This window comes from Polyodon spathula, chromosome 13 (assembly GCF_017654505.1).
Source record: "Polyodon spathula isolate WHYD16114869_AA chromosome 13, ASM1765450v1, whole genome shotgun sequence".
In the NCBI taxonomy this organism is placed as follows: domain Eukaryota; kingdom Metazoa; phylum Chordata; class Actinopteri; order Acipenseriformes; family Polyodontidae; genus Polyodon; species Polyodon spathula.
The window spans coordinates 42545539-42565064 of NC_054546.1; the positions used below are offsets into that span (position 1 = coordinate 42545539).

General features: G+C 38.5%; 2 protein-coding genes across 2 annotated transcripts; both read left to right on the forward strand.

Annotated features, from left to right (window-relative positions):
- The first annotated feature begins 2401 nt into the window (after positions 1–2401).
- On the forward strand, positions 2402–7550 carry LOC121325261 (chymotrypsinogen 2-like). Its single transcript, XM_041267667.1, has 7 exons — positions 2402–2455; positions 5406–5509; positions 5782–5861; positions 6269–6347; positions 6450–6630; positions 6914–7047; positions 7371–7550. The coding sequence occupies exons 1-7, from the start codon at positions 2404–2406 to the stop codon at positions 7530–7532; spliced, it is 792 nt and encodes a 263-aa protein (XP_041123601.1). The 5' UTR covers positions 2402–2403; the 3' UTR covers positions 7533–7550.
- A 4298-nt stretch (positions 7551–11848) lies between these two features.
- On the forward strand, positions 11849–15915 carry LOC121325262 (chymotrypsin B-like). Its single transcript, XM_041267668.1, has 7 exons — positions 11849–11917; positions 12274–12377; positions 12899–12978; positions 13583–13661; positions 13792–13972; positions 14462–14595; positions 15746–15915. Exons 1-7 carry the CDS (start codon positions 11866–11868, stop codon positions 15905–15907), a joined length of 792 nt encoding a protein of 263 aa, XP_041123602.1. The 5' UTR covers positions 11849–11865; the 3' UTR covers positions 15908–15915.
- Positions 15916–19526: the final 3611 nt, after the last annotated feature.

Sequence of the window (19526 nt, forward strand, 5' to 3'; positions counted from 1 at the left end):
CATAATGCCGCTAAGGGTTCAATGTGAACAAATGTGGAATGAGCCAGTAACACATGCTTACTTCTTATACAATCATTTGGAAAGCATGTGTTTACATGCAATTGCATTTAGAGAGTGCTCAAAGGAAGATAATGCAATAGAACTGAAGCCCCTGCCTGGTCGTGTTGTATTCAGGGGTTAAATTGGTGTGCACCGGTCCGAAACAGCATTCCGCCTCTTTGCTGTTCCGTTCCTGGTCTTCTCATAGAAAGTAAAAACTGCCAATTACAGAGCACCCACTAGTATACAGTTACATCAACTGTTTTATGCTGCAAGCAGAATATATAGTAAAATGATGTGCCAAGGTTTATTAAGTTTTAATTTTGATGGTTATAGGTGCGTATGTCTTCTGCACAAGGGTCTTCTGAGGTCTTCAGCACTACTAACAGTCAATACCTTACAGCACAAGGGTCTTGTGGGGTCCATCCTACCAGCTTTAGAGCCAGGTCCATTCTCACTGGTGCATTCCCTTCAGCTGCAAACTTTGGAGACCTTTGGGGTCCCAGGTCACAGAAAGGGGATCAGTCACTAGCTTATCAGTACTCTAACAAACACAGCTCATTTTATGCTAATATTTAGTAATTATAATAACATAAAAGCAGACATTATTTGCAAAACATGTCTACAGTCTGTAAAAAATCATACGTTATCAAAAACATAAAAAATTATACGATCGTTGTAGTTGATAATTCCAAAGTAGGGAACAGATATGAACATTTTAGGCTTGTCTTTTTTCTTATTTTATTATATATATATATATATATATATATATATATATATATATATATATATATATATTTATATATATATATATATATATATATATATATAATTTAAACAAGTCGTTCAAAGATTGTCAGTAATGTAATAGAAAGCCGCCTGCCACATGTGTTTCTTTTTCTAGTCAATCTGGCAGTCTTTCATTCCCTGTATAATAGATCATCGGAAACATGTAACCTTGGAATGTAGACTGAGTTGTTTACAGGGCTGTATGTGAACTGGGCACCTGTATGCAGGTAGAAGAGTTGCTGCTGAATACGACTAACGGCAGAAAATGAACTGGTTACAGCTCTTGGTATTTATTTGAATTCTTTTAATGCTGGAGACTGGAGTGAAAACAACAACAACATTTGGTTTGTTACTCTCTATCTATAAGTATATCATTGTTTGGATTGGAATGAAATGAGAGCTGAACCATTGGTTGTACTCTTTGACATTTTGGCATTGTGAAGTGTAGCAGCCAGATTTCCAAGCCATTCAATAAACACATACAGTATGTAAAAACTTTCAAAGGAACATTAACTTGCTATGGAGCCTTCATTTCCACTCGCAGATGGACGTGTTCTTTTTTTTCTGTGAATGCATTTCCCAATATTCTACGGTGATTTGTTTTATTCAGATTTTTCTTAGTGGGGGGGGGGGGGGCTCCAGAATAATTTAGCCCAGCTGGTAATTGGCGTTCAGTGAATTTGTATTATAAGAAGTATAAAACATAGTGCCTGAGTCTTTATCACACCAGTCTGTTCTATTTGCCTGCTATGCCAGGACGGAACCTTTACACTTTTGTGAATTGTTTGTGAATTGCATAATTTCTTTTTCTGTTTGGCTGCCTATGATTTTAATTATAGTTTTTATTTATTTCTATTTATTTGATTTAATTAACACTTTTTATTCAAAAGTATCGCAAAGCATTCTACAGTACATCGCAGGGGGAAAAAAAGATCCACAATACATCTGTATAGCATGTCACACATGCAACTGCCACAATCACAGAGTGAAAAAATAACATATTTAAATAACAGTATACACATAATACAAAAGCAGCAATTTTATAAGTTACATTAAAAACCCACTAATAGAAGACAGACATTTTATAAAAGTGGGTTTTTGAAATAAACAGCACTTCATGTGTGAATATATGACTGTGTTCATTCCAGTCACACAAGTTTTTGAGCGTACCACATATTAATTATGAGGAATGATACTTTTTGTAATATGGACTCATAATATACATGTTTTAAAGGAAGATAAATATTTGAAGGTGTCATCATCTTTACAAAAAACACAAATAAATAATGATATCGATTTACCTGAAAATGTAAGCAGCTGGTGTTCCAGGAATGGCCTTGATTTTTTCTAGTGAAAAAGTAGGCAGAACAATGATAAGATAGAAAAAGCAACGTACAGTAGATATTGCCATATGAACTCACCATCTAAAGGTAGCACGTGTGACATTTCTTAACTTTATCTTTTAAATAACATGTTCATCAAACACAGAGCTGATAAGATATGCAAATTGTTTGGAGCTATTGAAAGTATACATAGTGCAGTCCTCAGTTCAGAAGATCACACAACACTAAAACCATGGCTTTCCTGTGGATCCTTTCCTGTCTCGCTGTCATTGGAGCCACCTACGGTGAGTGCCTTGCAGGGTCCGGCAGGCAAAGCTAGCTGCTGGTGAAGGAAGATAAGTTGAAATGACTTACGGTAACGCTTTACATTAACAGCATGATTTTCAAGGGGCAAAATAAGAACAAGGTGGCAAAGTGATTTTTAAAAGCTGATTTGGGTTGCCCAGTATATGGCTTTCAATGGATTTAGATGAAATGAGTAGTGTCTTCACTTGCTGACGCTTTGCAAATATAAATTTAGTGACATGGTTACATTAACCAGGCTTTAAAAAGAAGTACTTACACATACTTAAGAACATAAGAACATAAGAAAGTTTACAAACGAGAGGAGGCCATTCGGCCCATCTTGCTCGTTTGGTTGTTAGTAGCTTATTGATCCCAAAATCTCATCAAGCAGCTTCTTGAAGGATCCCAGGGTGTCAGCTTCAACAACATTACTGGGGAGTTGATTCCAGACCCTCACAATTCTCTGTGTAAAAAAGTGTCTCCTATTTTCTGTTCTGAATGCCCCTTTTTCTAAACTCCATTTGTGACCCCTGGTCCTTGTTTCTTTTTTCAGGCTGAAAAAGTCCCTTTCGTCCACACTGTCAATACCTTTTAGAATTTTGAATGCTTGAATTAGGTCGCCACGTAGTCTTCTTTGTTCAAGACTGAACAGATTCAATTCTTTTAGCCTGTCTGCATATGACATGCCTTTTAAGCCCGGAATAATTCTGGTCGCTCTTCTTTGCACTCTTTCTAGAGCAGCAATATCTTTTTTATAGCGAGGTGACCAGAACTGCACACAATATTCAAGATGAGGTCTTACAAGTGCATTGTACAGTTTTAACATTACTTCCCTTGATTTAAATTCAACACTTTTCACAATGTATCCGAGTATCTTGTTAGCCTTTTTTATAGCTTCCCCACATTGCCTAGATGAAGACATTTCTGAGTCAACAAAAACTCCTAGGTCTTTTTCATAGATTCCTTCTCCAATTTCAGTATCTCCCATATGATATTTATAATGCACATTTTTATTTCCTGCGTGCAGTACCTTACACTTTTCTCTATTAAATGTCATTTGCCATGTGTCTGCCCAGTTCTGAATCTTGTCTAGATCATTTTGAATGACCTTTGCTGCTGCAACAGTGTTTGCCACTCCTCCTATTTTTGTGTCGTCTGCAAATTTAACAAGTTTGCTTACTATACCAGAATCTAAATCATTAATGTAGATTAGGAATAGCAGAGGACCTAATACTGATCCCTGTGGTACACCGCTGGTTACCACACTCCATTCTGAGGTTTTTCCTCTAATCAGTACTTTCTGTTTTCTACATGTTAACCACTCCCTAATCCATGTACATGTGTTTCCTTGAATCCCAACTGCGTTCAGTTTGAGAATTAATCTTTTGTGCGGGACTTTGTCAAAAGCTTTCTGGAAATCTAAATAAACCATGTCATATGCTTTGCAATTATCCATTATCGATGTTGCATCCTCAAAAAAATCAAGCAAGTTAGTTAGACACGATCTCCCTTTCCTAAAACCATGTTGACTGTCTCCCAGTACTCTGTTACCATATAGGTAATTTTCCATTTTGGCTCTTATTATAGTTTCCATAAGTTTGCATATAATAGAAGTCAGGCTTACTGGTCTGTAGTTACCTGGTTCAGTTTTGTTTCCCTTTTTGTGGATCGGTATTACGTTTGCAATTTTCCAGTCTGTCGGTACCACCCCTGTGTCAAGAGACTGCTGCATGATCTTGGTTAGCGGTTTGTAAATTACTTCTTTCATTTCTTTGAGTACTACTGGGAGGATCTCATCCGGCCCAGGGGATTTGTTTATTTTAAGAGCTCCTAGTCCCTTTAACACTTCTGCCTCAGTTATGCTAAAGTTATTTAAAACTGGATAGGAACTGGATGACATGTGGGGCATGTTGTCAGTATCTTCCTTTGTAAAAACTTGTGAAAAGTAATCATTTAACATATTTGCTATTTTTTTTTCTTCCTCTACGATTTTGCCATTTGTATCTCTTAAACATTTAATCTCCTCTTTGAATGTTCTCTTGCTGTTGTAATATTGGAAAAACATTTTGGAATTGGTTTTAGCTCCCTTAGCAATGTTCATTTCTATTTCTCTCTTGGCCTTTCTAACTTCCTTTTTGACTTGCATTTGCAGTTCTGTGTACTCTTTCTGTGTACTTTCTTTTTGGTCCTTTTTTAATGCTCTGTAAAGTGCCTTTTTTCGCTGAATATTTTTTTTAATTGATCTATTAAACCATTTTGGCAATTTAGTTTTACATTTAGATTTGTCTACTTTAGGGATATAATTGTTTTGCGCCTCTAGTACTACGTTTTTGAAGAACAACCATCCTTCTTCTGTGGGTGTTTTCTCTATTTTACTCCAATCTACTTCTGTTAGTCTCTGTTTCATGCCTTCATAGTTTGCTTTTCTAAAATTGTAAACCTTAGCTTTAGTCTTTACTTTTGAGGATTTAAAAAACACTTCAAATGAGACCATGTTGTGGTCTGAGTTTGCCAGTGGTTCTCTGACCTCTGTTTTAGTTATTCTATCTTCGTTATTTGAAAAGACTAAATCAAGGCATGCCTCCCCTCTAGTGGGTGCCTTCACAAATTGTGTTAGGAAGCAGTCATTTGTCATTTCCACCATTTCTATTTCGTCCTTCGCGCTACCCACCGGGTTTTCCCATTTTATTTGGGGGAAGTTGAAATCCCCCATTAGTATGGCTTCTCCTTTGCTACACACATTTCTAATGTCATTGTGCACAGTTACAATGTACTTAATGTGTAATGCATAGGCCCAGAGCATATTAAAACATGGCAAACCATGGTAAAGCATGATAAACGCACGGCATAATCATTGGAAACTTGCAAAATTAAGGTGCAAATGTACTGCGTTTTGTAAGGGATGAGTCTTTTAATTTGTCTCACATCTGACACTCTCCCCTGTTCCAGGCTGTGGCACTCCGGCTATCAGACCTGTGATCACTGGCTATTCCAGGATTGTGAATGGTGAGGAGGCTGTGCCGGGATCCTGGCCCTGGCAGGTGTCTCTGCAGGTGAGGCTCATCTGAATTAGATAATCCCATGGCATCTTCGCTGTAGCCCTCTGAACTGGATAATCCCATGGCGTCTTCGCTGTAGCCCTCTGAACTGGATAATCCCATGGCGTCTTCGCTGTAGCCCTCTGAACTGGATAATCCCATGGCATCTTCGCTGTAGCCCTCTGAATTTGATAATCTCATGGTGCCTTCGCTGTAGCCTGGGGTGACTGCAGCTTGTTGTGTTTTCTGGGTGTCATGTATATAACAATCATCGCTCACTGTTTCAGGACAGCACTGGATTCCACTTCTGCGGAGGCTCCCTGATCGATAGTCTCTGGGTGATGACAGCTGCCCACTGCAATGTCAAGTAAGTCTGTCCCATGTCTCTCTTATGTTGTATTAATGACAATTAGAATGTTATGGGTATGTTCTGATACTTCTGTTCCATCGGGGCTACATTTCTACCACACCAGGTGGAGTTGTGTCTATGCTGTAAAACATATTCTCATGTGTTCTGAGGTCTATACAGTTGGTTTGTTGTCATAATCAAACCAGACAACAGTGAATTATTAAATGAATTTTGATCTACAATTTAATTTGAAGCAACACAAACTGTTTTTGAATTGTTTTTCAGAAAGTGTTGTGTCTGAAGCCATCTCAGCAAAGCTTTCCCAAAGATTTAATCACCTGTTATTTTAATGATGCCATTTTAAAAAAATACTTGACTGGTGCTTAAGCCATCGATTTAAACAACATTTATTTGTTTTATTCCAGAACTTCTCACCGTGTTATTCTTGGGGAGCATAACCGTGCCTCTCCTGCTGAAAACATTCAGGTCATGAGTATTGCCAAGGTAGAGTAGGAAGCCCTTTCCTGTGTAGTAAGCACTGTACAGATTGAGTATGGCATGGTCTGACCAGCATGCACTGCTCCTGTCTTTGTTTCCCTTGCCCAGGTGTTCAAAAACCCAAACTACAACCCCTTCACCATCAAGAACGACATCACTCTGCTGAAGCTCAGCTCCCCTGCGATCATGAGCACAACGGTGTCTCCTGTCTGCCTGCCCCAGAGCACTGATGTCTTCCCAGGAGGCATGATGTGTGTCACCACAGGGTGGGGCCTGACCAAGTCCACCGGTAACCGCAGCCTCTCTCCCAGACAAAGCTACACTCCTAATGGAAAATAACCACTTTTAGTATAGAATTAAATGTTCTCTTTCCTACTGAGCAACATAGAAAAACAAGCAAAGAAAGAAAGCTTTGATCCCAGTTGGGTTTCAGCCCAGACTTCTATTGTAATTATAACTCCATCCATGTAGAAATAATGAAATGTTGTTCTAATGGGTATGACTTAAGGTCCACGTTCATCAGCCACTATAATGAATTAGCTGTTAGTAACACGATGCACCTCCTATTCCAGCAAGCGATACCCCCAGCTTGCTGCAGCAGGCGGCTCTTCCTCTGCTCACCAATACTGAATGCAAGAAATATTGGGGCAACAAGATCGCTGATGTCATGATTTGCGCCGGGGCAAATGGAGTTTCCTCCTGCATGGTAAACACCCTCCTCACTGTTTCTATGAAGCCTTTCATACACTCTTTCAAAGCACATTCTGTATCAGCACTTCAGTTGTATCAGTCATTGCCTGATGTGAAACCAGTCCGTACATCTCTCCAATAGCAGGGGTGGGGGTGGGGTTATTGCTGTTATAGTTTTAAGAATATGTCAACAGTAGTTACTTGCCTTCACTTGCCCCCCCAGTCTGTAACCTTATATTGGGTGCATAATTTTTCCTTTCTGAAAAAATCATGCTAAGAAGACGATACATAACCCTATATACAGTTTTAACACCACTGACCCATCCCGGCTTTGTGCAGGGTGACTCCGGTGGCCCCCTGGTGTGCCAGAAGGACAACGTCTGGACTCAGGTTGGCATCGTGTCCTGGGGCAGTAGCACCTGCTCTACCAACACCCCTGGCGTTTACTCCCGTGTGACTGCACTCAGAGCATGGATCAACCAGATCATGGCCGCCAACTAAGAGCAGCCCTAAGCTGTGTGTTCCATTCCAAAAAATCATCAATAAAAAAACTTGAAAACATTTCTGTTTGTAGTAACTGTTCCTTGTTTGAGCCGTACGACAGAGTCTCAGCGTTATTTGAAGATGATTTGCATGCAGACACCACGGCTGCAAAACTAAAATCATTTAACAGTAACATTTTATAACACATTTAGGTATCGACAAAACAGTCACAGGTTTTTCTTACATAAATATGGTTGCGTTACCAAGCATTGCAAACTTCATTGTACAATGATAATAAAAAATGAATTGCACCGCACATGTGCAAACAGCAGTCAACTAAATGCACTGCATGCTTTTCACTGGTCATGTGTTGAAGGATAGCGCCTGTCAGCATCCGTGTAACCACATAGGCAGAAGAGGAGGCCTCCAAGGTCCTGAAAATTGAAGGGGACGATGTGACAGAGATTGAATGAGTCTTGGTGTCAGATCTCCTTCCTGACCTGTGAGGGCGCTGTGTAAAAAAAAAAAATGATAATAAAAAATGAATTGCACTGCACATGTGCAAACAGCAGTCAACTAAATGCACTGCATGCTTTTCACTGGTCACATGTTGAAGGATTGATTTGGATAGGAAACGGCATGGCATCCGAGGATTGGAGGAGCAGATGCGCTCATTAACCTAGGGGTCATAAGCGTGGGTATAAATAGGGGGTGTAGTGAAAGTGACCTGTTCCTTAGTTAGTGTTTTAAACCTACAAGGAGTATGTGTTGCCATATTGTGAACCGTGAGTTTTGTCTTGTGTTTCTTAGTGTTTGTTAACTATTGTATGTTTTTAATAGCTGTAGCGAAAGCCAGCATACACCTGGAAATCACTTTTACCCCTGCATTTCACGGAGAAGTATTACACCACTAGCACTTATTCACTGTCACTAAGAACTGTGTTTGTGTTTTGTGTTTAGTGTTGGTGTGTTAAACTAGACTTGTGGTTATGGGTCAAACCCATGGGATTCTTACAAACGAAGTGATACACACCGGTGTATTCACTTCCATCATTTATTATTTACAGGTGTTTGCCATAAGGCTCTGGACATTGCAGTAATTTCAATAAACACCCTTGCACCTGTTCATAATTGTATGAGTGATTCTTACCTGCACTGCACTGCACTGCACTCACCTGTATCCACTCTCCACTTTGCCACAGGTGGCAAAAACGGTATACTTCACATTTCTTTAGACGGAAAATGTTCAACATCTTAGATCATTGCTTCTTGTTCTGAAAAGCGTATTGCTTTTATTATGCAACCATATCATGAGCAGTGGTGTAGTCCTAAATCTGGAAGTATGGTAACGTTGGGGGGTGAGGGAGCGGGGTGGTCTGGTCTCTCCTGGAAACAGGATTGTGGTTGTTGAGCTTGTTGCTAAGCAAAGGACACATTGAAGTTCCTTGCGTATTCTAATGGGATGGGCAATTATTAGATTTCATTTAAGCAATGCTATACGATACTGTACAAATAGGGTACAATGAAAATACAATGTGTTTGAAGTAACCTGAGTCTCCTGTATCAAGTGTTATTTATAACTGGTGGTACAATCTACTGATCATAAACATTGTCATTGTAGAGGTGACAGTAGTGTTACTACCGTTTGTAACCAGAGTGATGTTTGTATACAGTTTTGTGACAATGTAATAAAAACAAAACAAAAACAATCTGTGTGTGTGTATATATATATATATATATATATATATATATATATATATATAATATGATGCATAGTTCACACACCCTAGTATCGTATCTTGTAAAGCGCTTTGTGATGGTGGTCTATGAAAGGCGCTATATAAAAATAAAGATTATATATATTAAAAGTAATCTCTACGGCAATGCAAAAGTTCATATTGATCGTTGTAGGCTGTACATGATTTTAATGGATTATACAAATGGCAAGTTATCTCTTTGAAGTTTGGGATAAATAGCTTGTTAACATTACACACATTTTTATAAGGGTTATTTAATTGTTTCATGAAATGTAAATACAGGTAAGAATTGTTTGCTTGCCTATTTGTAGAATCTGGAATTACTTAATTATTAGAGATAACTTGTTGTTTGGTGGTTCAAGTATAATTAATTATTAACATTGAAACTGTTGATTGATGTTTTATCTTTAAATTGTTTTAGAGGCAATGAATATTCAATGTTTATTGATTAAATTAATTATTTAATTGACAGACATAGGATATGTAACTAATTAATATAATTGGTATAAATGTAACGCCTCCTTTCAATTTCACAATTAATGTGAGCCTGATGATGACACGGTGGCGTTGAAACGCCTTGTTTGTTTTTCTAGTCATGTTTTAACTAATTACGAGATTTATTTGAAGAAAATAAACGAGCAGGAGTTATGTAATTGATCCGTTTGAAGTAAAATAACGAGAGTGTGACCATGAATGCCTTTACAGAAACTCTTTTGGTAAGCCATCTAAATTGAAAGTTGGGCTGAAAGGATTTTGCATTACCATAGAGACTTTACTTTTACTATATGTAATTACCTTATACTGGTCAGCACCTCATTGTAGTGTAGAAATGACCTTTCTTTATATATATGTATATATATATAAGTCAATAAGTGAAGCGGATGGCTGGTTAATAGGAAAGAAGGCATTGACGGGATGGGGTGGGAGTGATTTGGTATCTCTATATTACTGTAAACTATATGCTAGAATTATAATTGGAACAATTGCCAATGCATAGTAACTGTTTTTAAAAGGCTTTATTGGGAGATGTTCGGAGGAGTACAGAGCAGGAGGGGGCAGTGCAGCTGTTATTTACTTACACGTCTCTCTTTCATTTCTCTCTCATTCTCTCTTACTGAATCGCCTACATAAAGGTCACCACCAATCAATATATGGAAAAACCAATAGACCAAACAGTAACAGTAATGCATTTTATATACACAGTATTGTGTGTGTGTGTGTGTGTCTATATATATATATATATATATATATATATATATATATATATATATATATATATATATATATATATATATATATATATATATATATATAAAAATGGAATACCTTTAGTTATTTCAAATGGTGCAACTATTTCAGGCATTACCACACTGACCAAAACATATTGCTTAAACCAACAAAATGGACATCTCTTAAAAAACAAAGAGGTTGCTTATCTACTGCTGATAAAACTGTGAGTAGAAGCGTGTTTGCAGCTGGCATGGGAAAGCTTATCACAAGAAAACAGGGCTTTACCTGAGAAACTGCAAATCAGTTCAATATGTTCTACCTGAGAAACAGCACTGAGATCATTAAGCCTGCCTGCAGGAATGTATGAATATCCTAAATAAGACCAGTGGTATCTTGTTATATTTGTAAAAACTGTATAAATACAACTGTAGGAATCGGTAATACAAGTTTGGAGAACTTTAAAATTCACAGTTCAAAGCAACTCAGTTATCAGTGCCTAAGGGTCTTAATTTTGAAGTAGAACCCCAAACACCATAAAGGTGAGGAACTCAGTAATCTACACTTTAGAACTGGATATGTCCAGCACACTCCCTGTATAATTGTACTGTGTTACAGTTCCTATCTGTGTATCTATTTTATAATGCACAGATGTTTTGGCAGGGCAACATCTTGAACTCTGTGGAGTTCACACAAAACCGTTTTAAAATATCTAAAAATGAATAATAATAAAAAAAAAAGCATGACTGAAGGGGCTATGGAATGAAGAAAACAGACAAGATCTGAACCAATTAATATTGGGCAATAACCCAATGCTGACCTCAATGAAGATCTTAAGGGTACCATGAGACTTGGCTAATGCCATATTTTAGAACTGATAAAAGCAGCAAAATCTAAAAAAATGTGTCAATAAGTTCTACTGGAGTACAGCTACAATGTACTACACTGATTCCAATGCATGCATCGATTCTATTTGGGATAGTTATATATTGAACCTAGTATGTACACTCCTCTGTGGTTCAGTGTAGAAGAAAGACCAAAACACTCATAAATGGAACAGTTTTGTTGTAATGTAATACAGCTTGCATTATATGTTACTTTTCTAGTCTAAAGACCATTTTTGCTATGGAATAAATTGTGAAATATTGTAGTGATTCTCCGCCAGTGATAACCGTGATAGGCTTGGCATTGTTTGCTTTTCCAGCCAGTCCAGGTTTCATTTTTCCCTTGGATTTTGTTTGCTTTAGGATAACAGAATGCTCGGTTTTAATTGGTCAGTATAATTGTACTATCTGTATATTTCAGAATTGTGAGTTGTGAAGAATTATATAAACCCCTAGAAAGCTGAGCTGATATCTCCTGCAGCAATGGCGTTCCTCCAGCTTCTTTCTTTGGTTGCTCTTATTGGCGCTGTTTATGGTAAGATACATTTACAAACCATCAAGCTATAAGTAAGGACTAAGAATTGAAAATATTACATCATTAGACATTCTGTTGCATTGTACGTTTACATTTTCAAAACTCAATGTTGACCTACACTTTTTCAACATATAGAGAAAAAGTTAATGATTTTTGATTACACTTACTTAAAAATAATAATAATTCAAGTTTATTTTGAAGAATATAGTAAATGTGTATTATAAATTAGAATCTGCTGAGTACTGTTGTTAGGGCTTACTGTCATAGGAATAGCTGTGCATACAGTTTCTATCCAACAGTATTAATGAGGCATTCAACTCCATTGTGAAACTCATGGGTTTGCTGTCCTGTGCCAGGATGTGGCGTCCAACAAATCCGCCCTGTGATCAATGGCTACTCCAGGATTGTGAATGGTGAGGAGGCTGTGCCGGGATCCTGGCCCTGGCAGGTGTCTCTGCAGGTAGGCTCAATTCACTGCGTGGAAATCCATTAGAGAAATCCATTCGATAACAAATAATTGAGGCTTTTTTTTTTTTTTTTTTTTTGCTTGTTTGTTCATACAAAAAATGTGAATTAAAAAAGGTTAATGCTAGATTGTATGTAGTATTTTTCAACTGCACAGTATCAGAAAATAATGAAGATGGGATAACGGTGTGGAAAAGTCTACAGAAAGTATAGCAAAGTGTAAGCATTGCAAATGCATGGTAGAAACAAGGAGACTAGAACAGTAAACACGCAGATTGGCACAGCAGCCACTTCTCCATAGGTCTAGTCCGTCCAGATTTACATCAGGGCTGAAACAGTCAGGGCAGTTATTTTAAGAAAGTAAGATTTGGTCTAGGAAAATTTGCAGTCTATATCAGTAGGTCTATGGTGCATTTGATTCCAGCTTAGCCTAGCCCTGCCAATTGAATTCTATCCTAGAAGAGCAAGGCCCTGGGATCTGTGCATAACACAGACATCTTCCTTCTTTCCACACAGCAAACCTCCGGGTTTCATTTCTGCGGGGGCTCCCTGATCTCGGCTCAATGGGTCGTCACTGCGGCTCACTGCAGCGTCAGGTGAAGACTTATCTAACGTTCACCACAGGGACTTACTGCAGCGCACACATTTAAGTGATTGTATAAGATACCAAGTAGAAATGCATTAAACATTGTTATTCTCTTGACTGTAGGATTGTGTGATGTAATAAATAACTTTGTTTGTACTGACCTCTGCAATAAGCTGAATATTGCAGGGACCCCACTCACAACACCTCTGTGCTACGCTGCGTAGTGAACCCTCACTGTAATTGGTTGTGTTTGGCGCCCCCATCTCTCTGATCTCATATTGTGAGGGTGTTCATTTCTACCTGTTTACCACAAGGTGGCTCTTTACCCACTCATCTAGCTATTTTTCTATACATATACAGACTTTGCTATCTGATTACAATTGCCAAATGAGTTACATTGGATACAATAAACACATAATAATAATAATAATAATAATAATAATTATTATTATTATTATTATTATTATTATTATTAGGAACATGTTTTTTTTTTTAATACTGTACACTACAATATTCTAAACAGCCTCTGTGTGATTAGCTTGAAGAATAAATGGCTTACACTGACATATTCATACTAATTTACTGAATACTGACTATTTTTCTTTCTTCAATAGCACCGGACACCTTGTCGTTGTTGGAGAACATGATAGACGCAGCGATAGTGAAGCAATCCAAATTATGAAAGTTGCCAAGGTAAATGCTATTGGGCTATTGTTTGACTACATTGAAGACATTAAAGAAGGCTTTTGTCCAAGCATTTTGTCATTGAATTTAGGTTAAGTGTGATGGACAGACGTACTGATGCCTCTTCCTGCTTCTGTAGGTTATCACCCACCCAGAATGGAACCCCTACACCATCAACAATGATATTTCCCTGGTGAAGCTCACAGCCCCGGTCACGTTCAACGCCCGCGTCGCCCCTGTCTGCCTGCCTTCCGCCAGTGATGACTTCCCAGGGGGCTCCTTGTGCGTCACCACCGGGTGGGGTCTGACCCGCTACAATGGTGAGTTACCGTCATTCACCACTTCGACTCCAACCTGTAGGATGAACTGGGATAATAACTTACCTGAAGCGAGGACTCGGTTCCTCAAAATGTGTGATAGCTGTTCTTTTCAGTCTTAATCTTTATCAAATACTGACTGTAGACTACGAAGTGACTACCCAGCCTCCCATCGCCTTCCATAATGTGCTTATGTGACCTTTTAGATGCTCGTTTGTTAGACACACCTGACACATGTTGTTATTCAGAGCAGGAACATGTTCGGTTCTTTTGCCATCGATTTTATACACAAGAACAAGAAGGACATTTCTTTTTTTTCCCTGAGAGTTTGTTCCAAGGTGGTGCACACCCTTGTGCTGTAAATTTCTGTCAGCCACAATGTTAATGAGATCCTCGATATCAATTAAAACATTTCCTGGTTCCACAAATAAAACTGATCAAGACGCATCTTACATTTCTCTTCATATTCTTTTTGCTCTTTCTCTTACTCAGCCTTATTCACCCCCAACAAACTCCAGCAGACCGCTCTTCCTCTGCTGACCAACGCAGAGTGCTCGTCTTACTGGGGCGACAATATCTCCGACGTCATGATCTGCGCTGGAGCCGCTGGCGCCACCTCCTGCATGGTATGTGCATCACCACAACCGCTCTCATCACACGTGCTGTTCATCATGCACACAAATCAGCCAGCCCCGCCCTTACAATCTGAATTCATTCCTCCTTTATTAAAGACATTTCTCACCGAAGGTGACAGACAGACAATATTAACAAGTATGCCTATGAGGTCTGACTTACAGTATGGGACACCCTGTATAAATACACTAATAGTATAGTACTAGGCATATTACCATTACCTTATAGTGTACTTCATATGCTAGTTAAACATTACAACATTACATATTCCATTACATACTTTTATTCAAATTCTGAAATAAACTGCTTTTAACTGGAAGTACTGCTGCGTAGCTACACTCTGAGGTCTTTGTTAAATGGATGTATAATAAAACAATACATTATAAGAGTAGCATATGCACAAGGAAACCCAAAGGACTTGTTTTAAATTGTTCTGAAAGCGACATCTACTTCTGTGCCAATGGCTAGATGGGAATGTTTCTCATTCAAATGCTTTCTTAATGCAATGCTGAAGGATGTGTGCATCTCACCAGACTGAGCTGTATTATTTATTTATTTATTTATTTTTAGAATACTTACAGTGCTATCAATTAGCATTTGCAGACACATATAAGTGGTTTGAATGAGATTCCGTGGAGGTGCCTTTCAGTGAGGATTGGTTCACAAGAAGAAAATTACTTGAAGCTTGAATGTGCATCTTTTTTTAACGCATTTGAATGCTCTGGGATATTTTCATCTCAGTTGGATAGCGTTGGTTCTGCGCTGGTTATGCTAGTTTTAAAATAGCATGTTGTGCATTTCTTTCAACGTAAATCAGTGCAATTCAGTTCAATCAAATTTGTTGCAGTACACTTGCGCTAGGTTACCATTCCCAAGCTGCAGTAGGTGCAGTCTGTGCAACGGCTCGACACAGATACCCGCAATGTTCAGACAATGAAAAGAACTCTCTTCGGGTATCAATGCACATAAAACATCTAACAGCCGTCTCTTCGGTATAGTGCTGTCAGTACAAATATACCAGCATATAAAAGACTCTATTTTATCAACGGACCGCAGTGTTTGTTTCAATTCCCTGTGAGACCCCCTTCAGGGATAGAAATCAGAAATGAATGATTGAGTGTGACGCCTCCTTCTCCCCGACAGGGCGACTCCGGCGGTCCGCTGGTATGTGAGAAGGACAATGCCTGGACACTGGTGGGCATCGTGTCCTGGGGGAGTTCCAAATGCTCTACCACTATTCCCGCTGTCTACGGGCGCGTCACTGCCTTCAGCAGCTGGGTCGACCAGATCATCGCCTCCAACTAAACACAAGGAGCGGCAATGCAGAATGAAAAATAAAGCCGCTGTACTGTAATACTTGCATTCCTCTGGTTTTTTTGCAAAAGCATACATTAGCACTATCCCATAGGGTCTTTCATCTCAAGCATCGCACTATATACAGTAGGGATGGGCAACACTGTCGATATTTGATACGATATTGATATATTTCGATATCAATAATAATTTCCATATCGCGATATCGTGAGATTAAAAACAAATTATAATGTACGCTCGCAGAGATGTACTTTGTATTACTAATACTGCTAAAAATACAAACGCAGTATAATCAAGTTTATTTATATTAATATACAACTAATCCTATACATACCAATCATTGTCAGTCTCGCTGGCAAACAGCACATACTAAAGTATTATTGAACATTGTATTCCATTGATCGGCGTTTAGGTGCCAAACTCTATTTGCATGCTGCACCAAAAGCACTATTAGCCGTCTGTTTTGCATTTGTTTGAGATATGCGCATGCGTTAGCTGTTCATTACTTACGCTGCTATTTATGTATTTTTTTAAATGTGAATTTTCCGTATTATAAATGAGACATGCTTTTAAACACTCAAAATAATACAAAATTCGGCATGAAATAAAACTTTTAAAGAACCACAAAAGGGATGTGCAAACTGAGATTTACAAATAAGAATGCTTGCAATAGCTTGGTATTACCACTGGAGGGAGCAAGTTGGTCCGAATAGTCTGTTTGAGCTATACGGTGGAACGGCCCAAGCAAACGAAATGATGTGCTGGAAAGGGCACATGTTCCAGGGATGTACAGTTTGTACAGTATATTCTAAATCATGCAAACCCTTTCAGAAAGTTTCAAATCATCATGTACAAAGCCAAAGCATTTGGAAAACATACCGAATGTATATGGATTGAACCTGAATCCTTAATATTTTGGACTTATTTATCTTACTCCTTTGGTGCATTACAAAGATAAAATAAGATAGGTATTGTCAGACACTTTCTCTGGTGTTCTGTTCTAGCACACAGGCAGAACTTTCTTCAGCCTAAAGTGACACCAATTAACGCCATAAGCCTGTATTAATCACATCGATATACAATAAGCTGACATAACAAGCTGGTACATTGCAAATCATGTCACCCCAGTCATGAAAGCTGTTTAACAAGCTTTTCCTGTTTGTGTCACCTTACAACGGCCAAACCACCACCTCCCGTCTTTACTCGCACCCGTTCTGATTGAGATCAGTCCATTGAATGAGACATTATCAAGCAAAAATCATAGGAAACCATAGGAATGGGCCAGTAGGTATCTACCAACCTCCTAACAGGTAGCAGGTAGAGCGCTTTATGGAAGGGGTTAGGAGGCTAGGAGGTACTTACTGGCCCATTCCTATGGGATGAGTTTGCTTGATAAAGTCCCATTCAATCGACTGGTCCTAATCAGATCGTGTGTCACTCTGGACTCCAGAAGAAGCTTCTACGTGAAACACAGCACTCACTCAGGTTACTCAAAATGTTCTTAAAACTGTGGAAGCTGGGCTCCTAAGCATAGCCTACACTAGAGAGGCTGCAGCTAACAGTTCTCACATTACTGTGACAGTACTGGAGAGGCTTCTTTACAATCCCATGGCTGGTTTTGGTGGGATTTAAATCATTGACATAACCCTATAACAGGACTATTCCAGAGTTTACATGCATGCATTCGCCATGTCATTACTGCCAGCTGGGGAAAGGGGAGCATAAACAAGGACTGCATTAGTATTCAGAATACTGGCAATGGCTAACGATCCCACAAAGCCTCTTCAACAGACAGATGTTCTGAAAATTGCTTGCTGAATTTCCAATATTTCTTGGCCACTTTACTTCCCTCTGAGCTGTAAAATTGGTTAGAAGAAATTTCATATCAGAAGCGAAACGGTGAATCTCTATTGGTCTATACACTGGGGAAATAATTACCTGTAAATTACATCTGCAAAATTCATAAAGATGTAATTATACACACTTGTATTTAACTGGTGAATGCATTTGACAGATGATGAGGTGTCTATTTTCCAATTTCCAATTTCCAAAAACTGTATTACTCTTCTAACGTGACTACAAACTGATATTGTGTTTAACCTGTCATATAAAAATGAAACCATTCGTACGACTCGGCCAAGCGGTTCATTTAATAAAAGCTGACGAGTTGCAATATATTCACAAACTACAACAGCTTTGTGTAACAGGATCATACCTGTACAACGCAGCTGAACCAACAAGGCAGGGAACAAGCATGACCTTCACATTGGTATATGGTTGGAAAATGACATGAGTTGAAGCAATAAGGAAAAACCTTTCATAGTGGACCACCATCACAAAGCTCTTTACAAGATGCAGTAACAAGAAGAAAATCCATAATACTTTAAATACAGAGAAATGCATAATACATGATATACAGTAAAACAAAACTCTAAAAATGCATAATACATTAAATACAGTGGAAAGTGCAGAATACATGAAATAGTAGCAGCTAAACAGCAGCTAATGCGGGTTTGGACATAGCGGGTCAGCAGGTTGAGGAGGTACTCAGGACTTGTGTGATGAAGGGCATTGTAGGTGAGCAGGAGAGTTTTGAAAATAATCCTAATACTTTACAGGTAGCCAGTGCAGCTGGGCAAGACAGGGGGTGATGTGATCACGTTTTTCTACATCTGGTAAGGATCCTGGCAGCAACATTCTGAACTAGCTGTAGTCTAGAATAGAGAGTTGCAGTTGTCGAGTTGAGAGGAGACAAATGCATGACAAAGTATCTCCGCATCCAGTAAGGAAAGGTAGGGACGGACTTTGGAGATGTTTTGAAGATGGTAGAAGGAAGATTTGACCACGGAGGAGATGTGGGCATCAAAGGAGAGGTTGCTGTCAAGAAGTACCCCAAGGCTTCGTACTGTGGGGGAAGGCAGCAGAGACAGTTTCCGAGGTTCAGGGCAGCTATATTGAAATTCTTAAGTTGAGTTTTAGATCCTACTAGAAGGAATGCAGATTTGCTAGTGTTCAGCTGAAGAAAACTGTCAGAGATCCAGGCCTCGATGTGTTGAATGCAAACAGAGAGCCGGACCATGGCAGAGGAGCTTCCAGGGTCGAGTTTTAAGTAGAGCTGGGTGTCGTCAGCATAGGAGTGAAACATGACACTGACAGCAGTCTGGAACAGTTAAATGAATACAAAACCAAACTCATTCAGTAGAGTCTTCAGGTTCATGAAGAGGTATGAACTAGAAAGTTGAGATGGCGTAAGAGAACTTGAAATAAAGAACTGAGCTGTTTGCTTCTAGTTTTGTAAAATTAAAAGGTGTTTTCATCTCATCTGATTTGTTCTTTAATTATTATTTAGTTGAATTATTTGGAATTGGTTATACAGGAACTCATGTTGAGATTAGAGCTTGCATTCACTAAAATAACCTGTAAGCAATTCTCTAGGGTAAAGTGGTCTGTTCTTTTAATATATATATATATATATATATATATATATATATATATATATATATATATATATATATATATATATATTGATATATGGAGTGTGTAATATTTTTTAAACCATGTCGTTACAATTATTGTTTATAAAAAAGTTCATGTCTCGGTTCACTGTCAG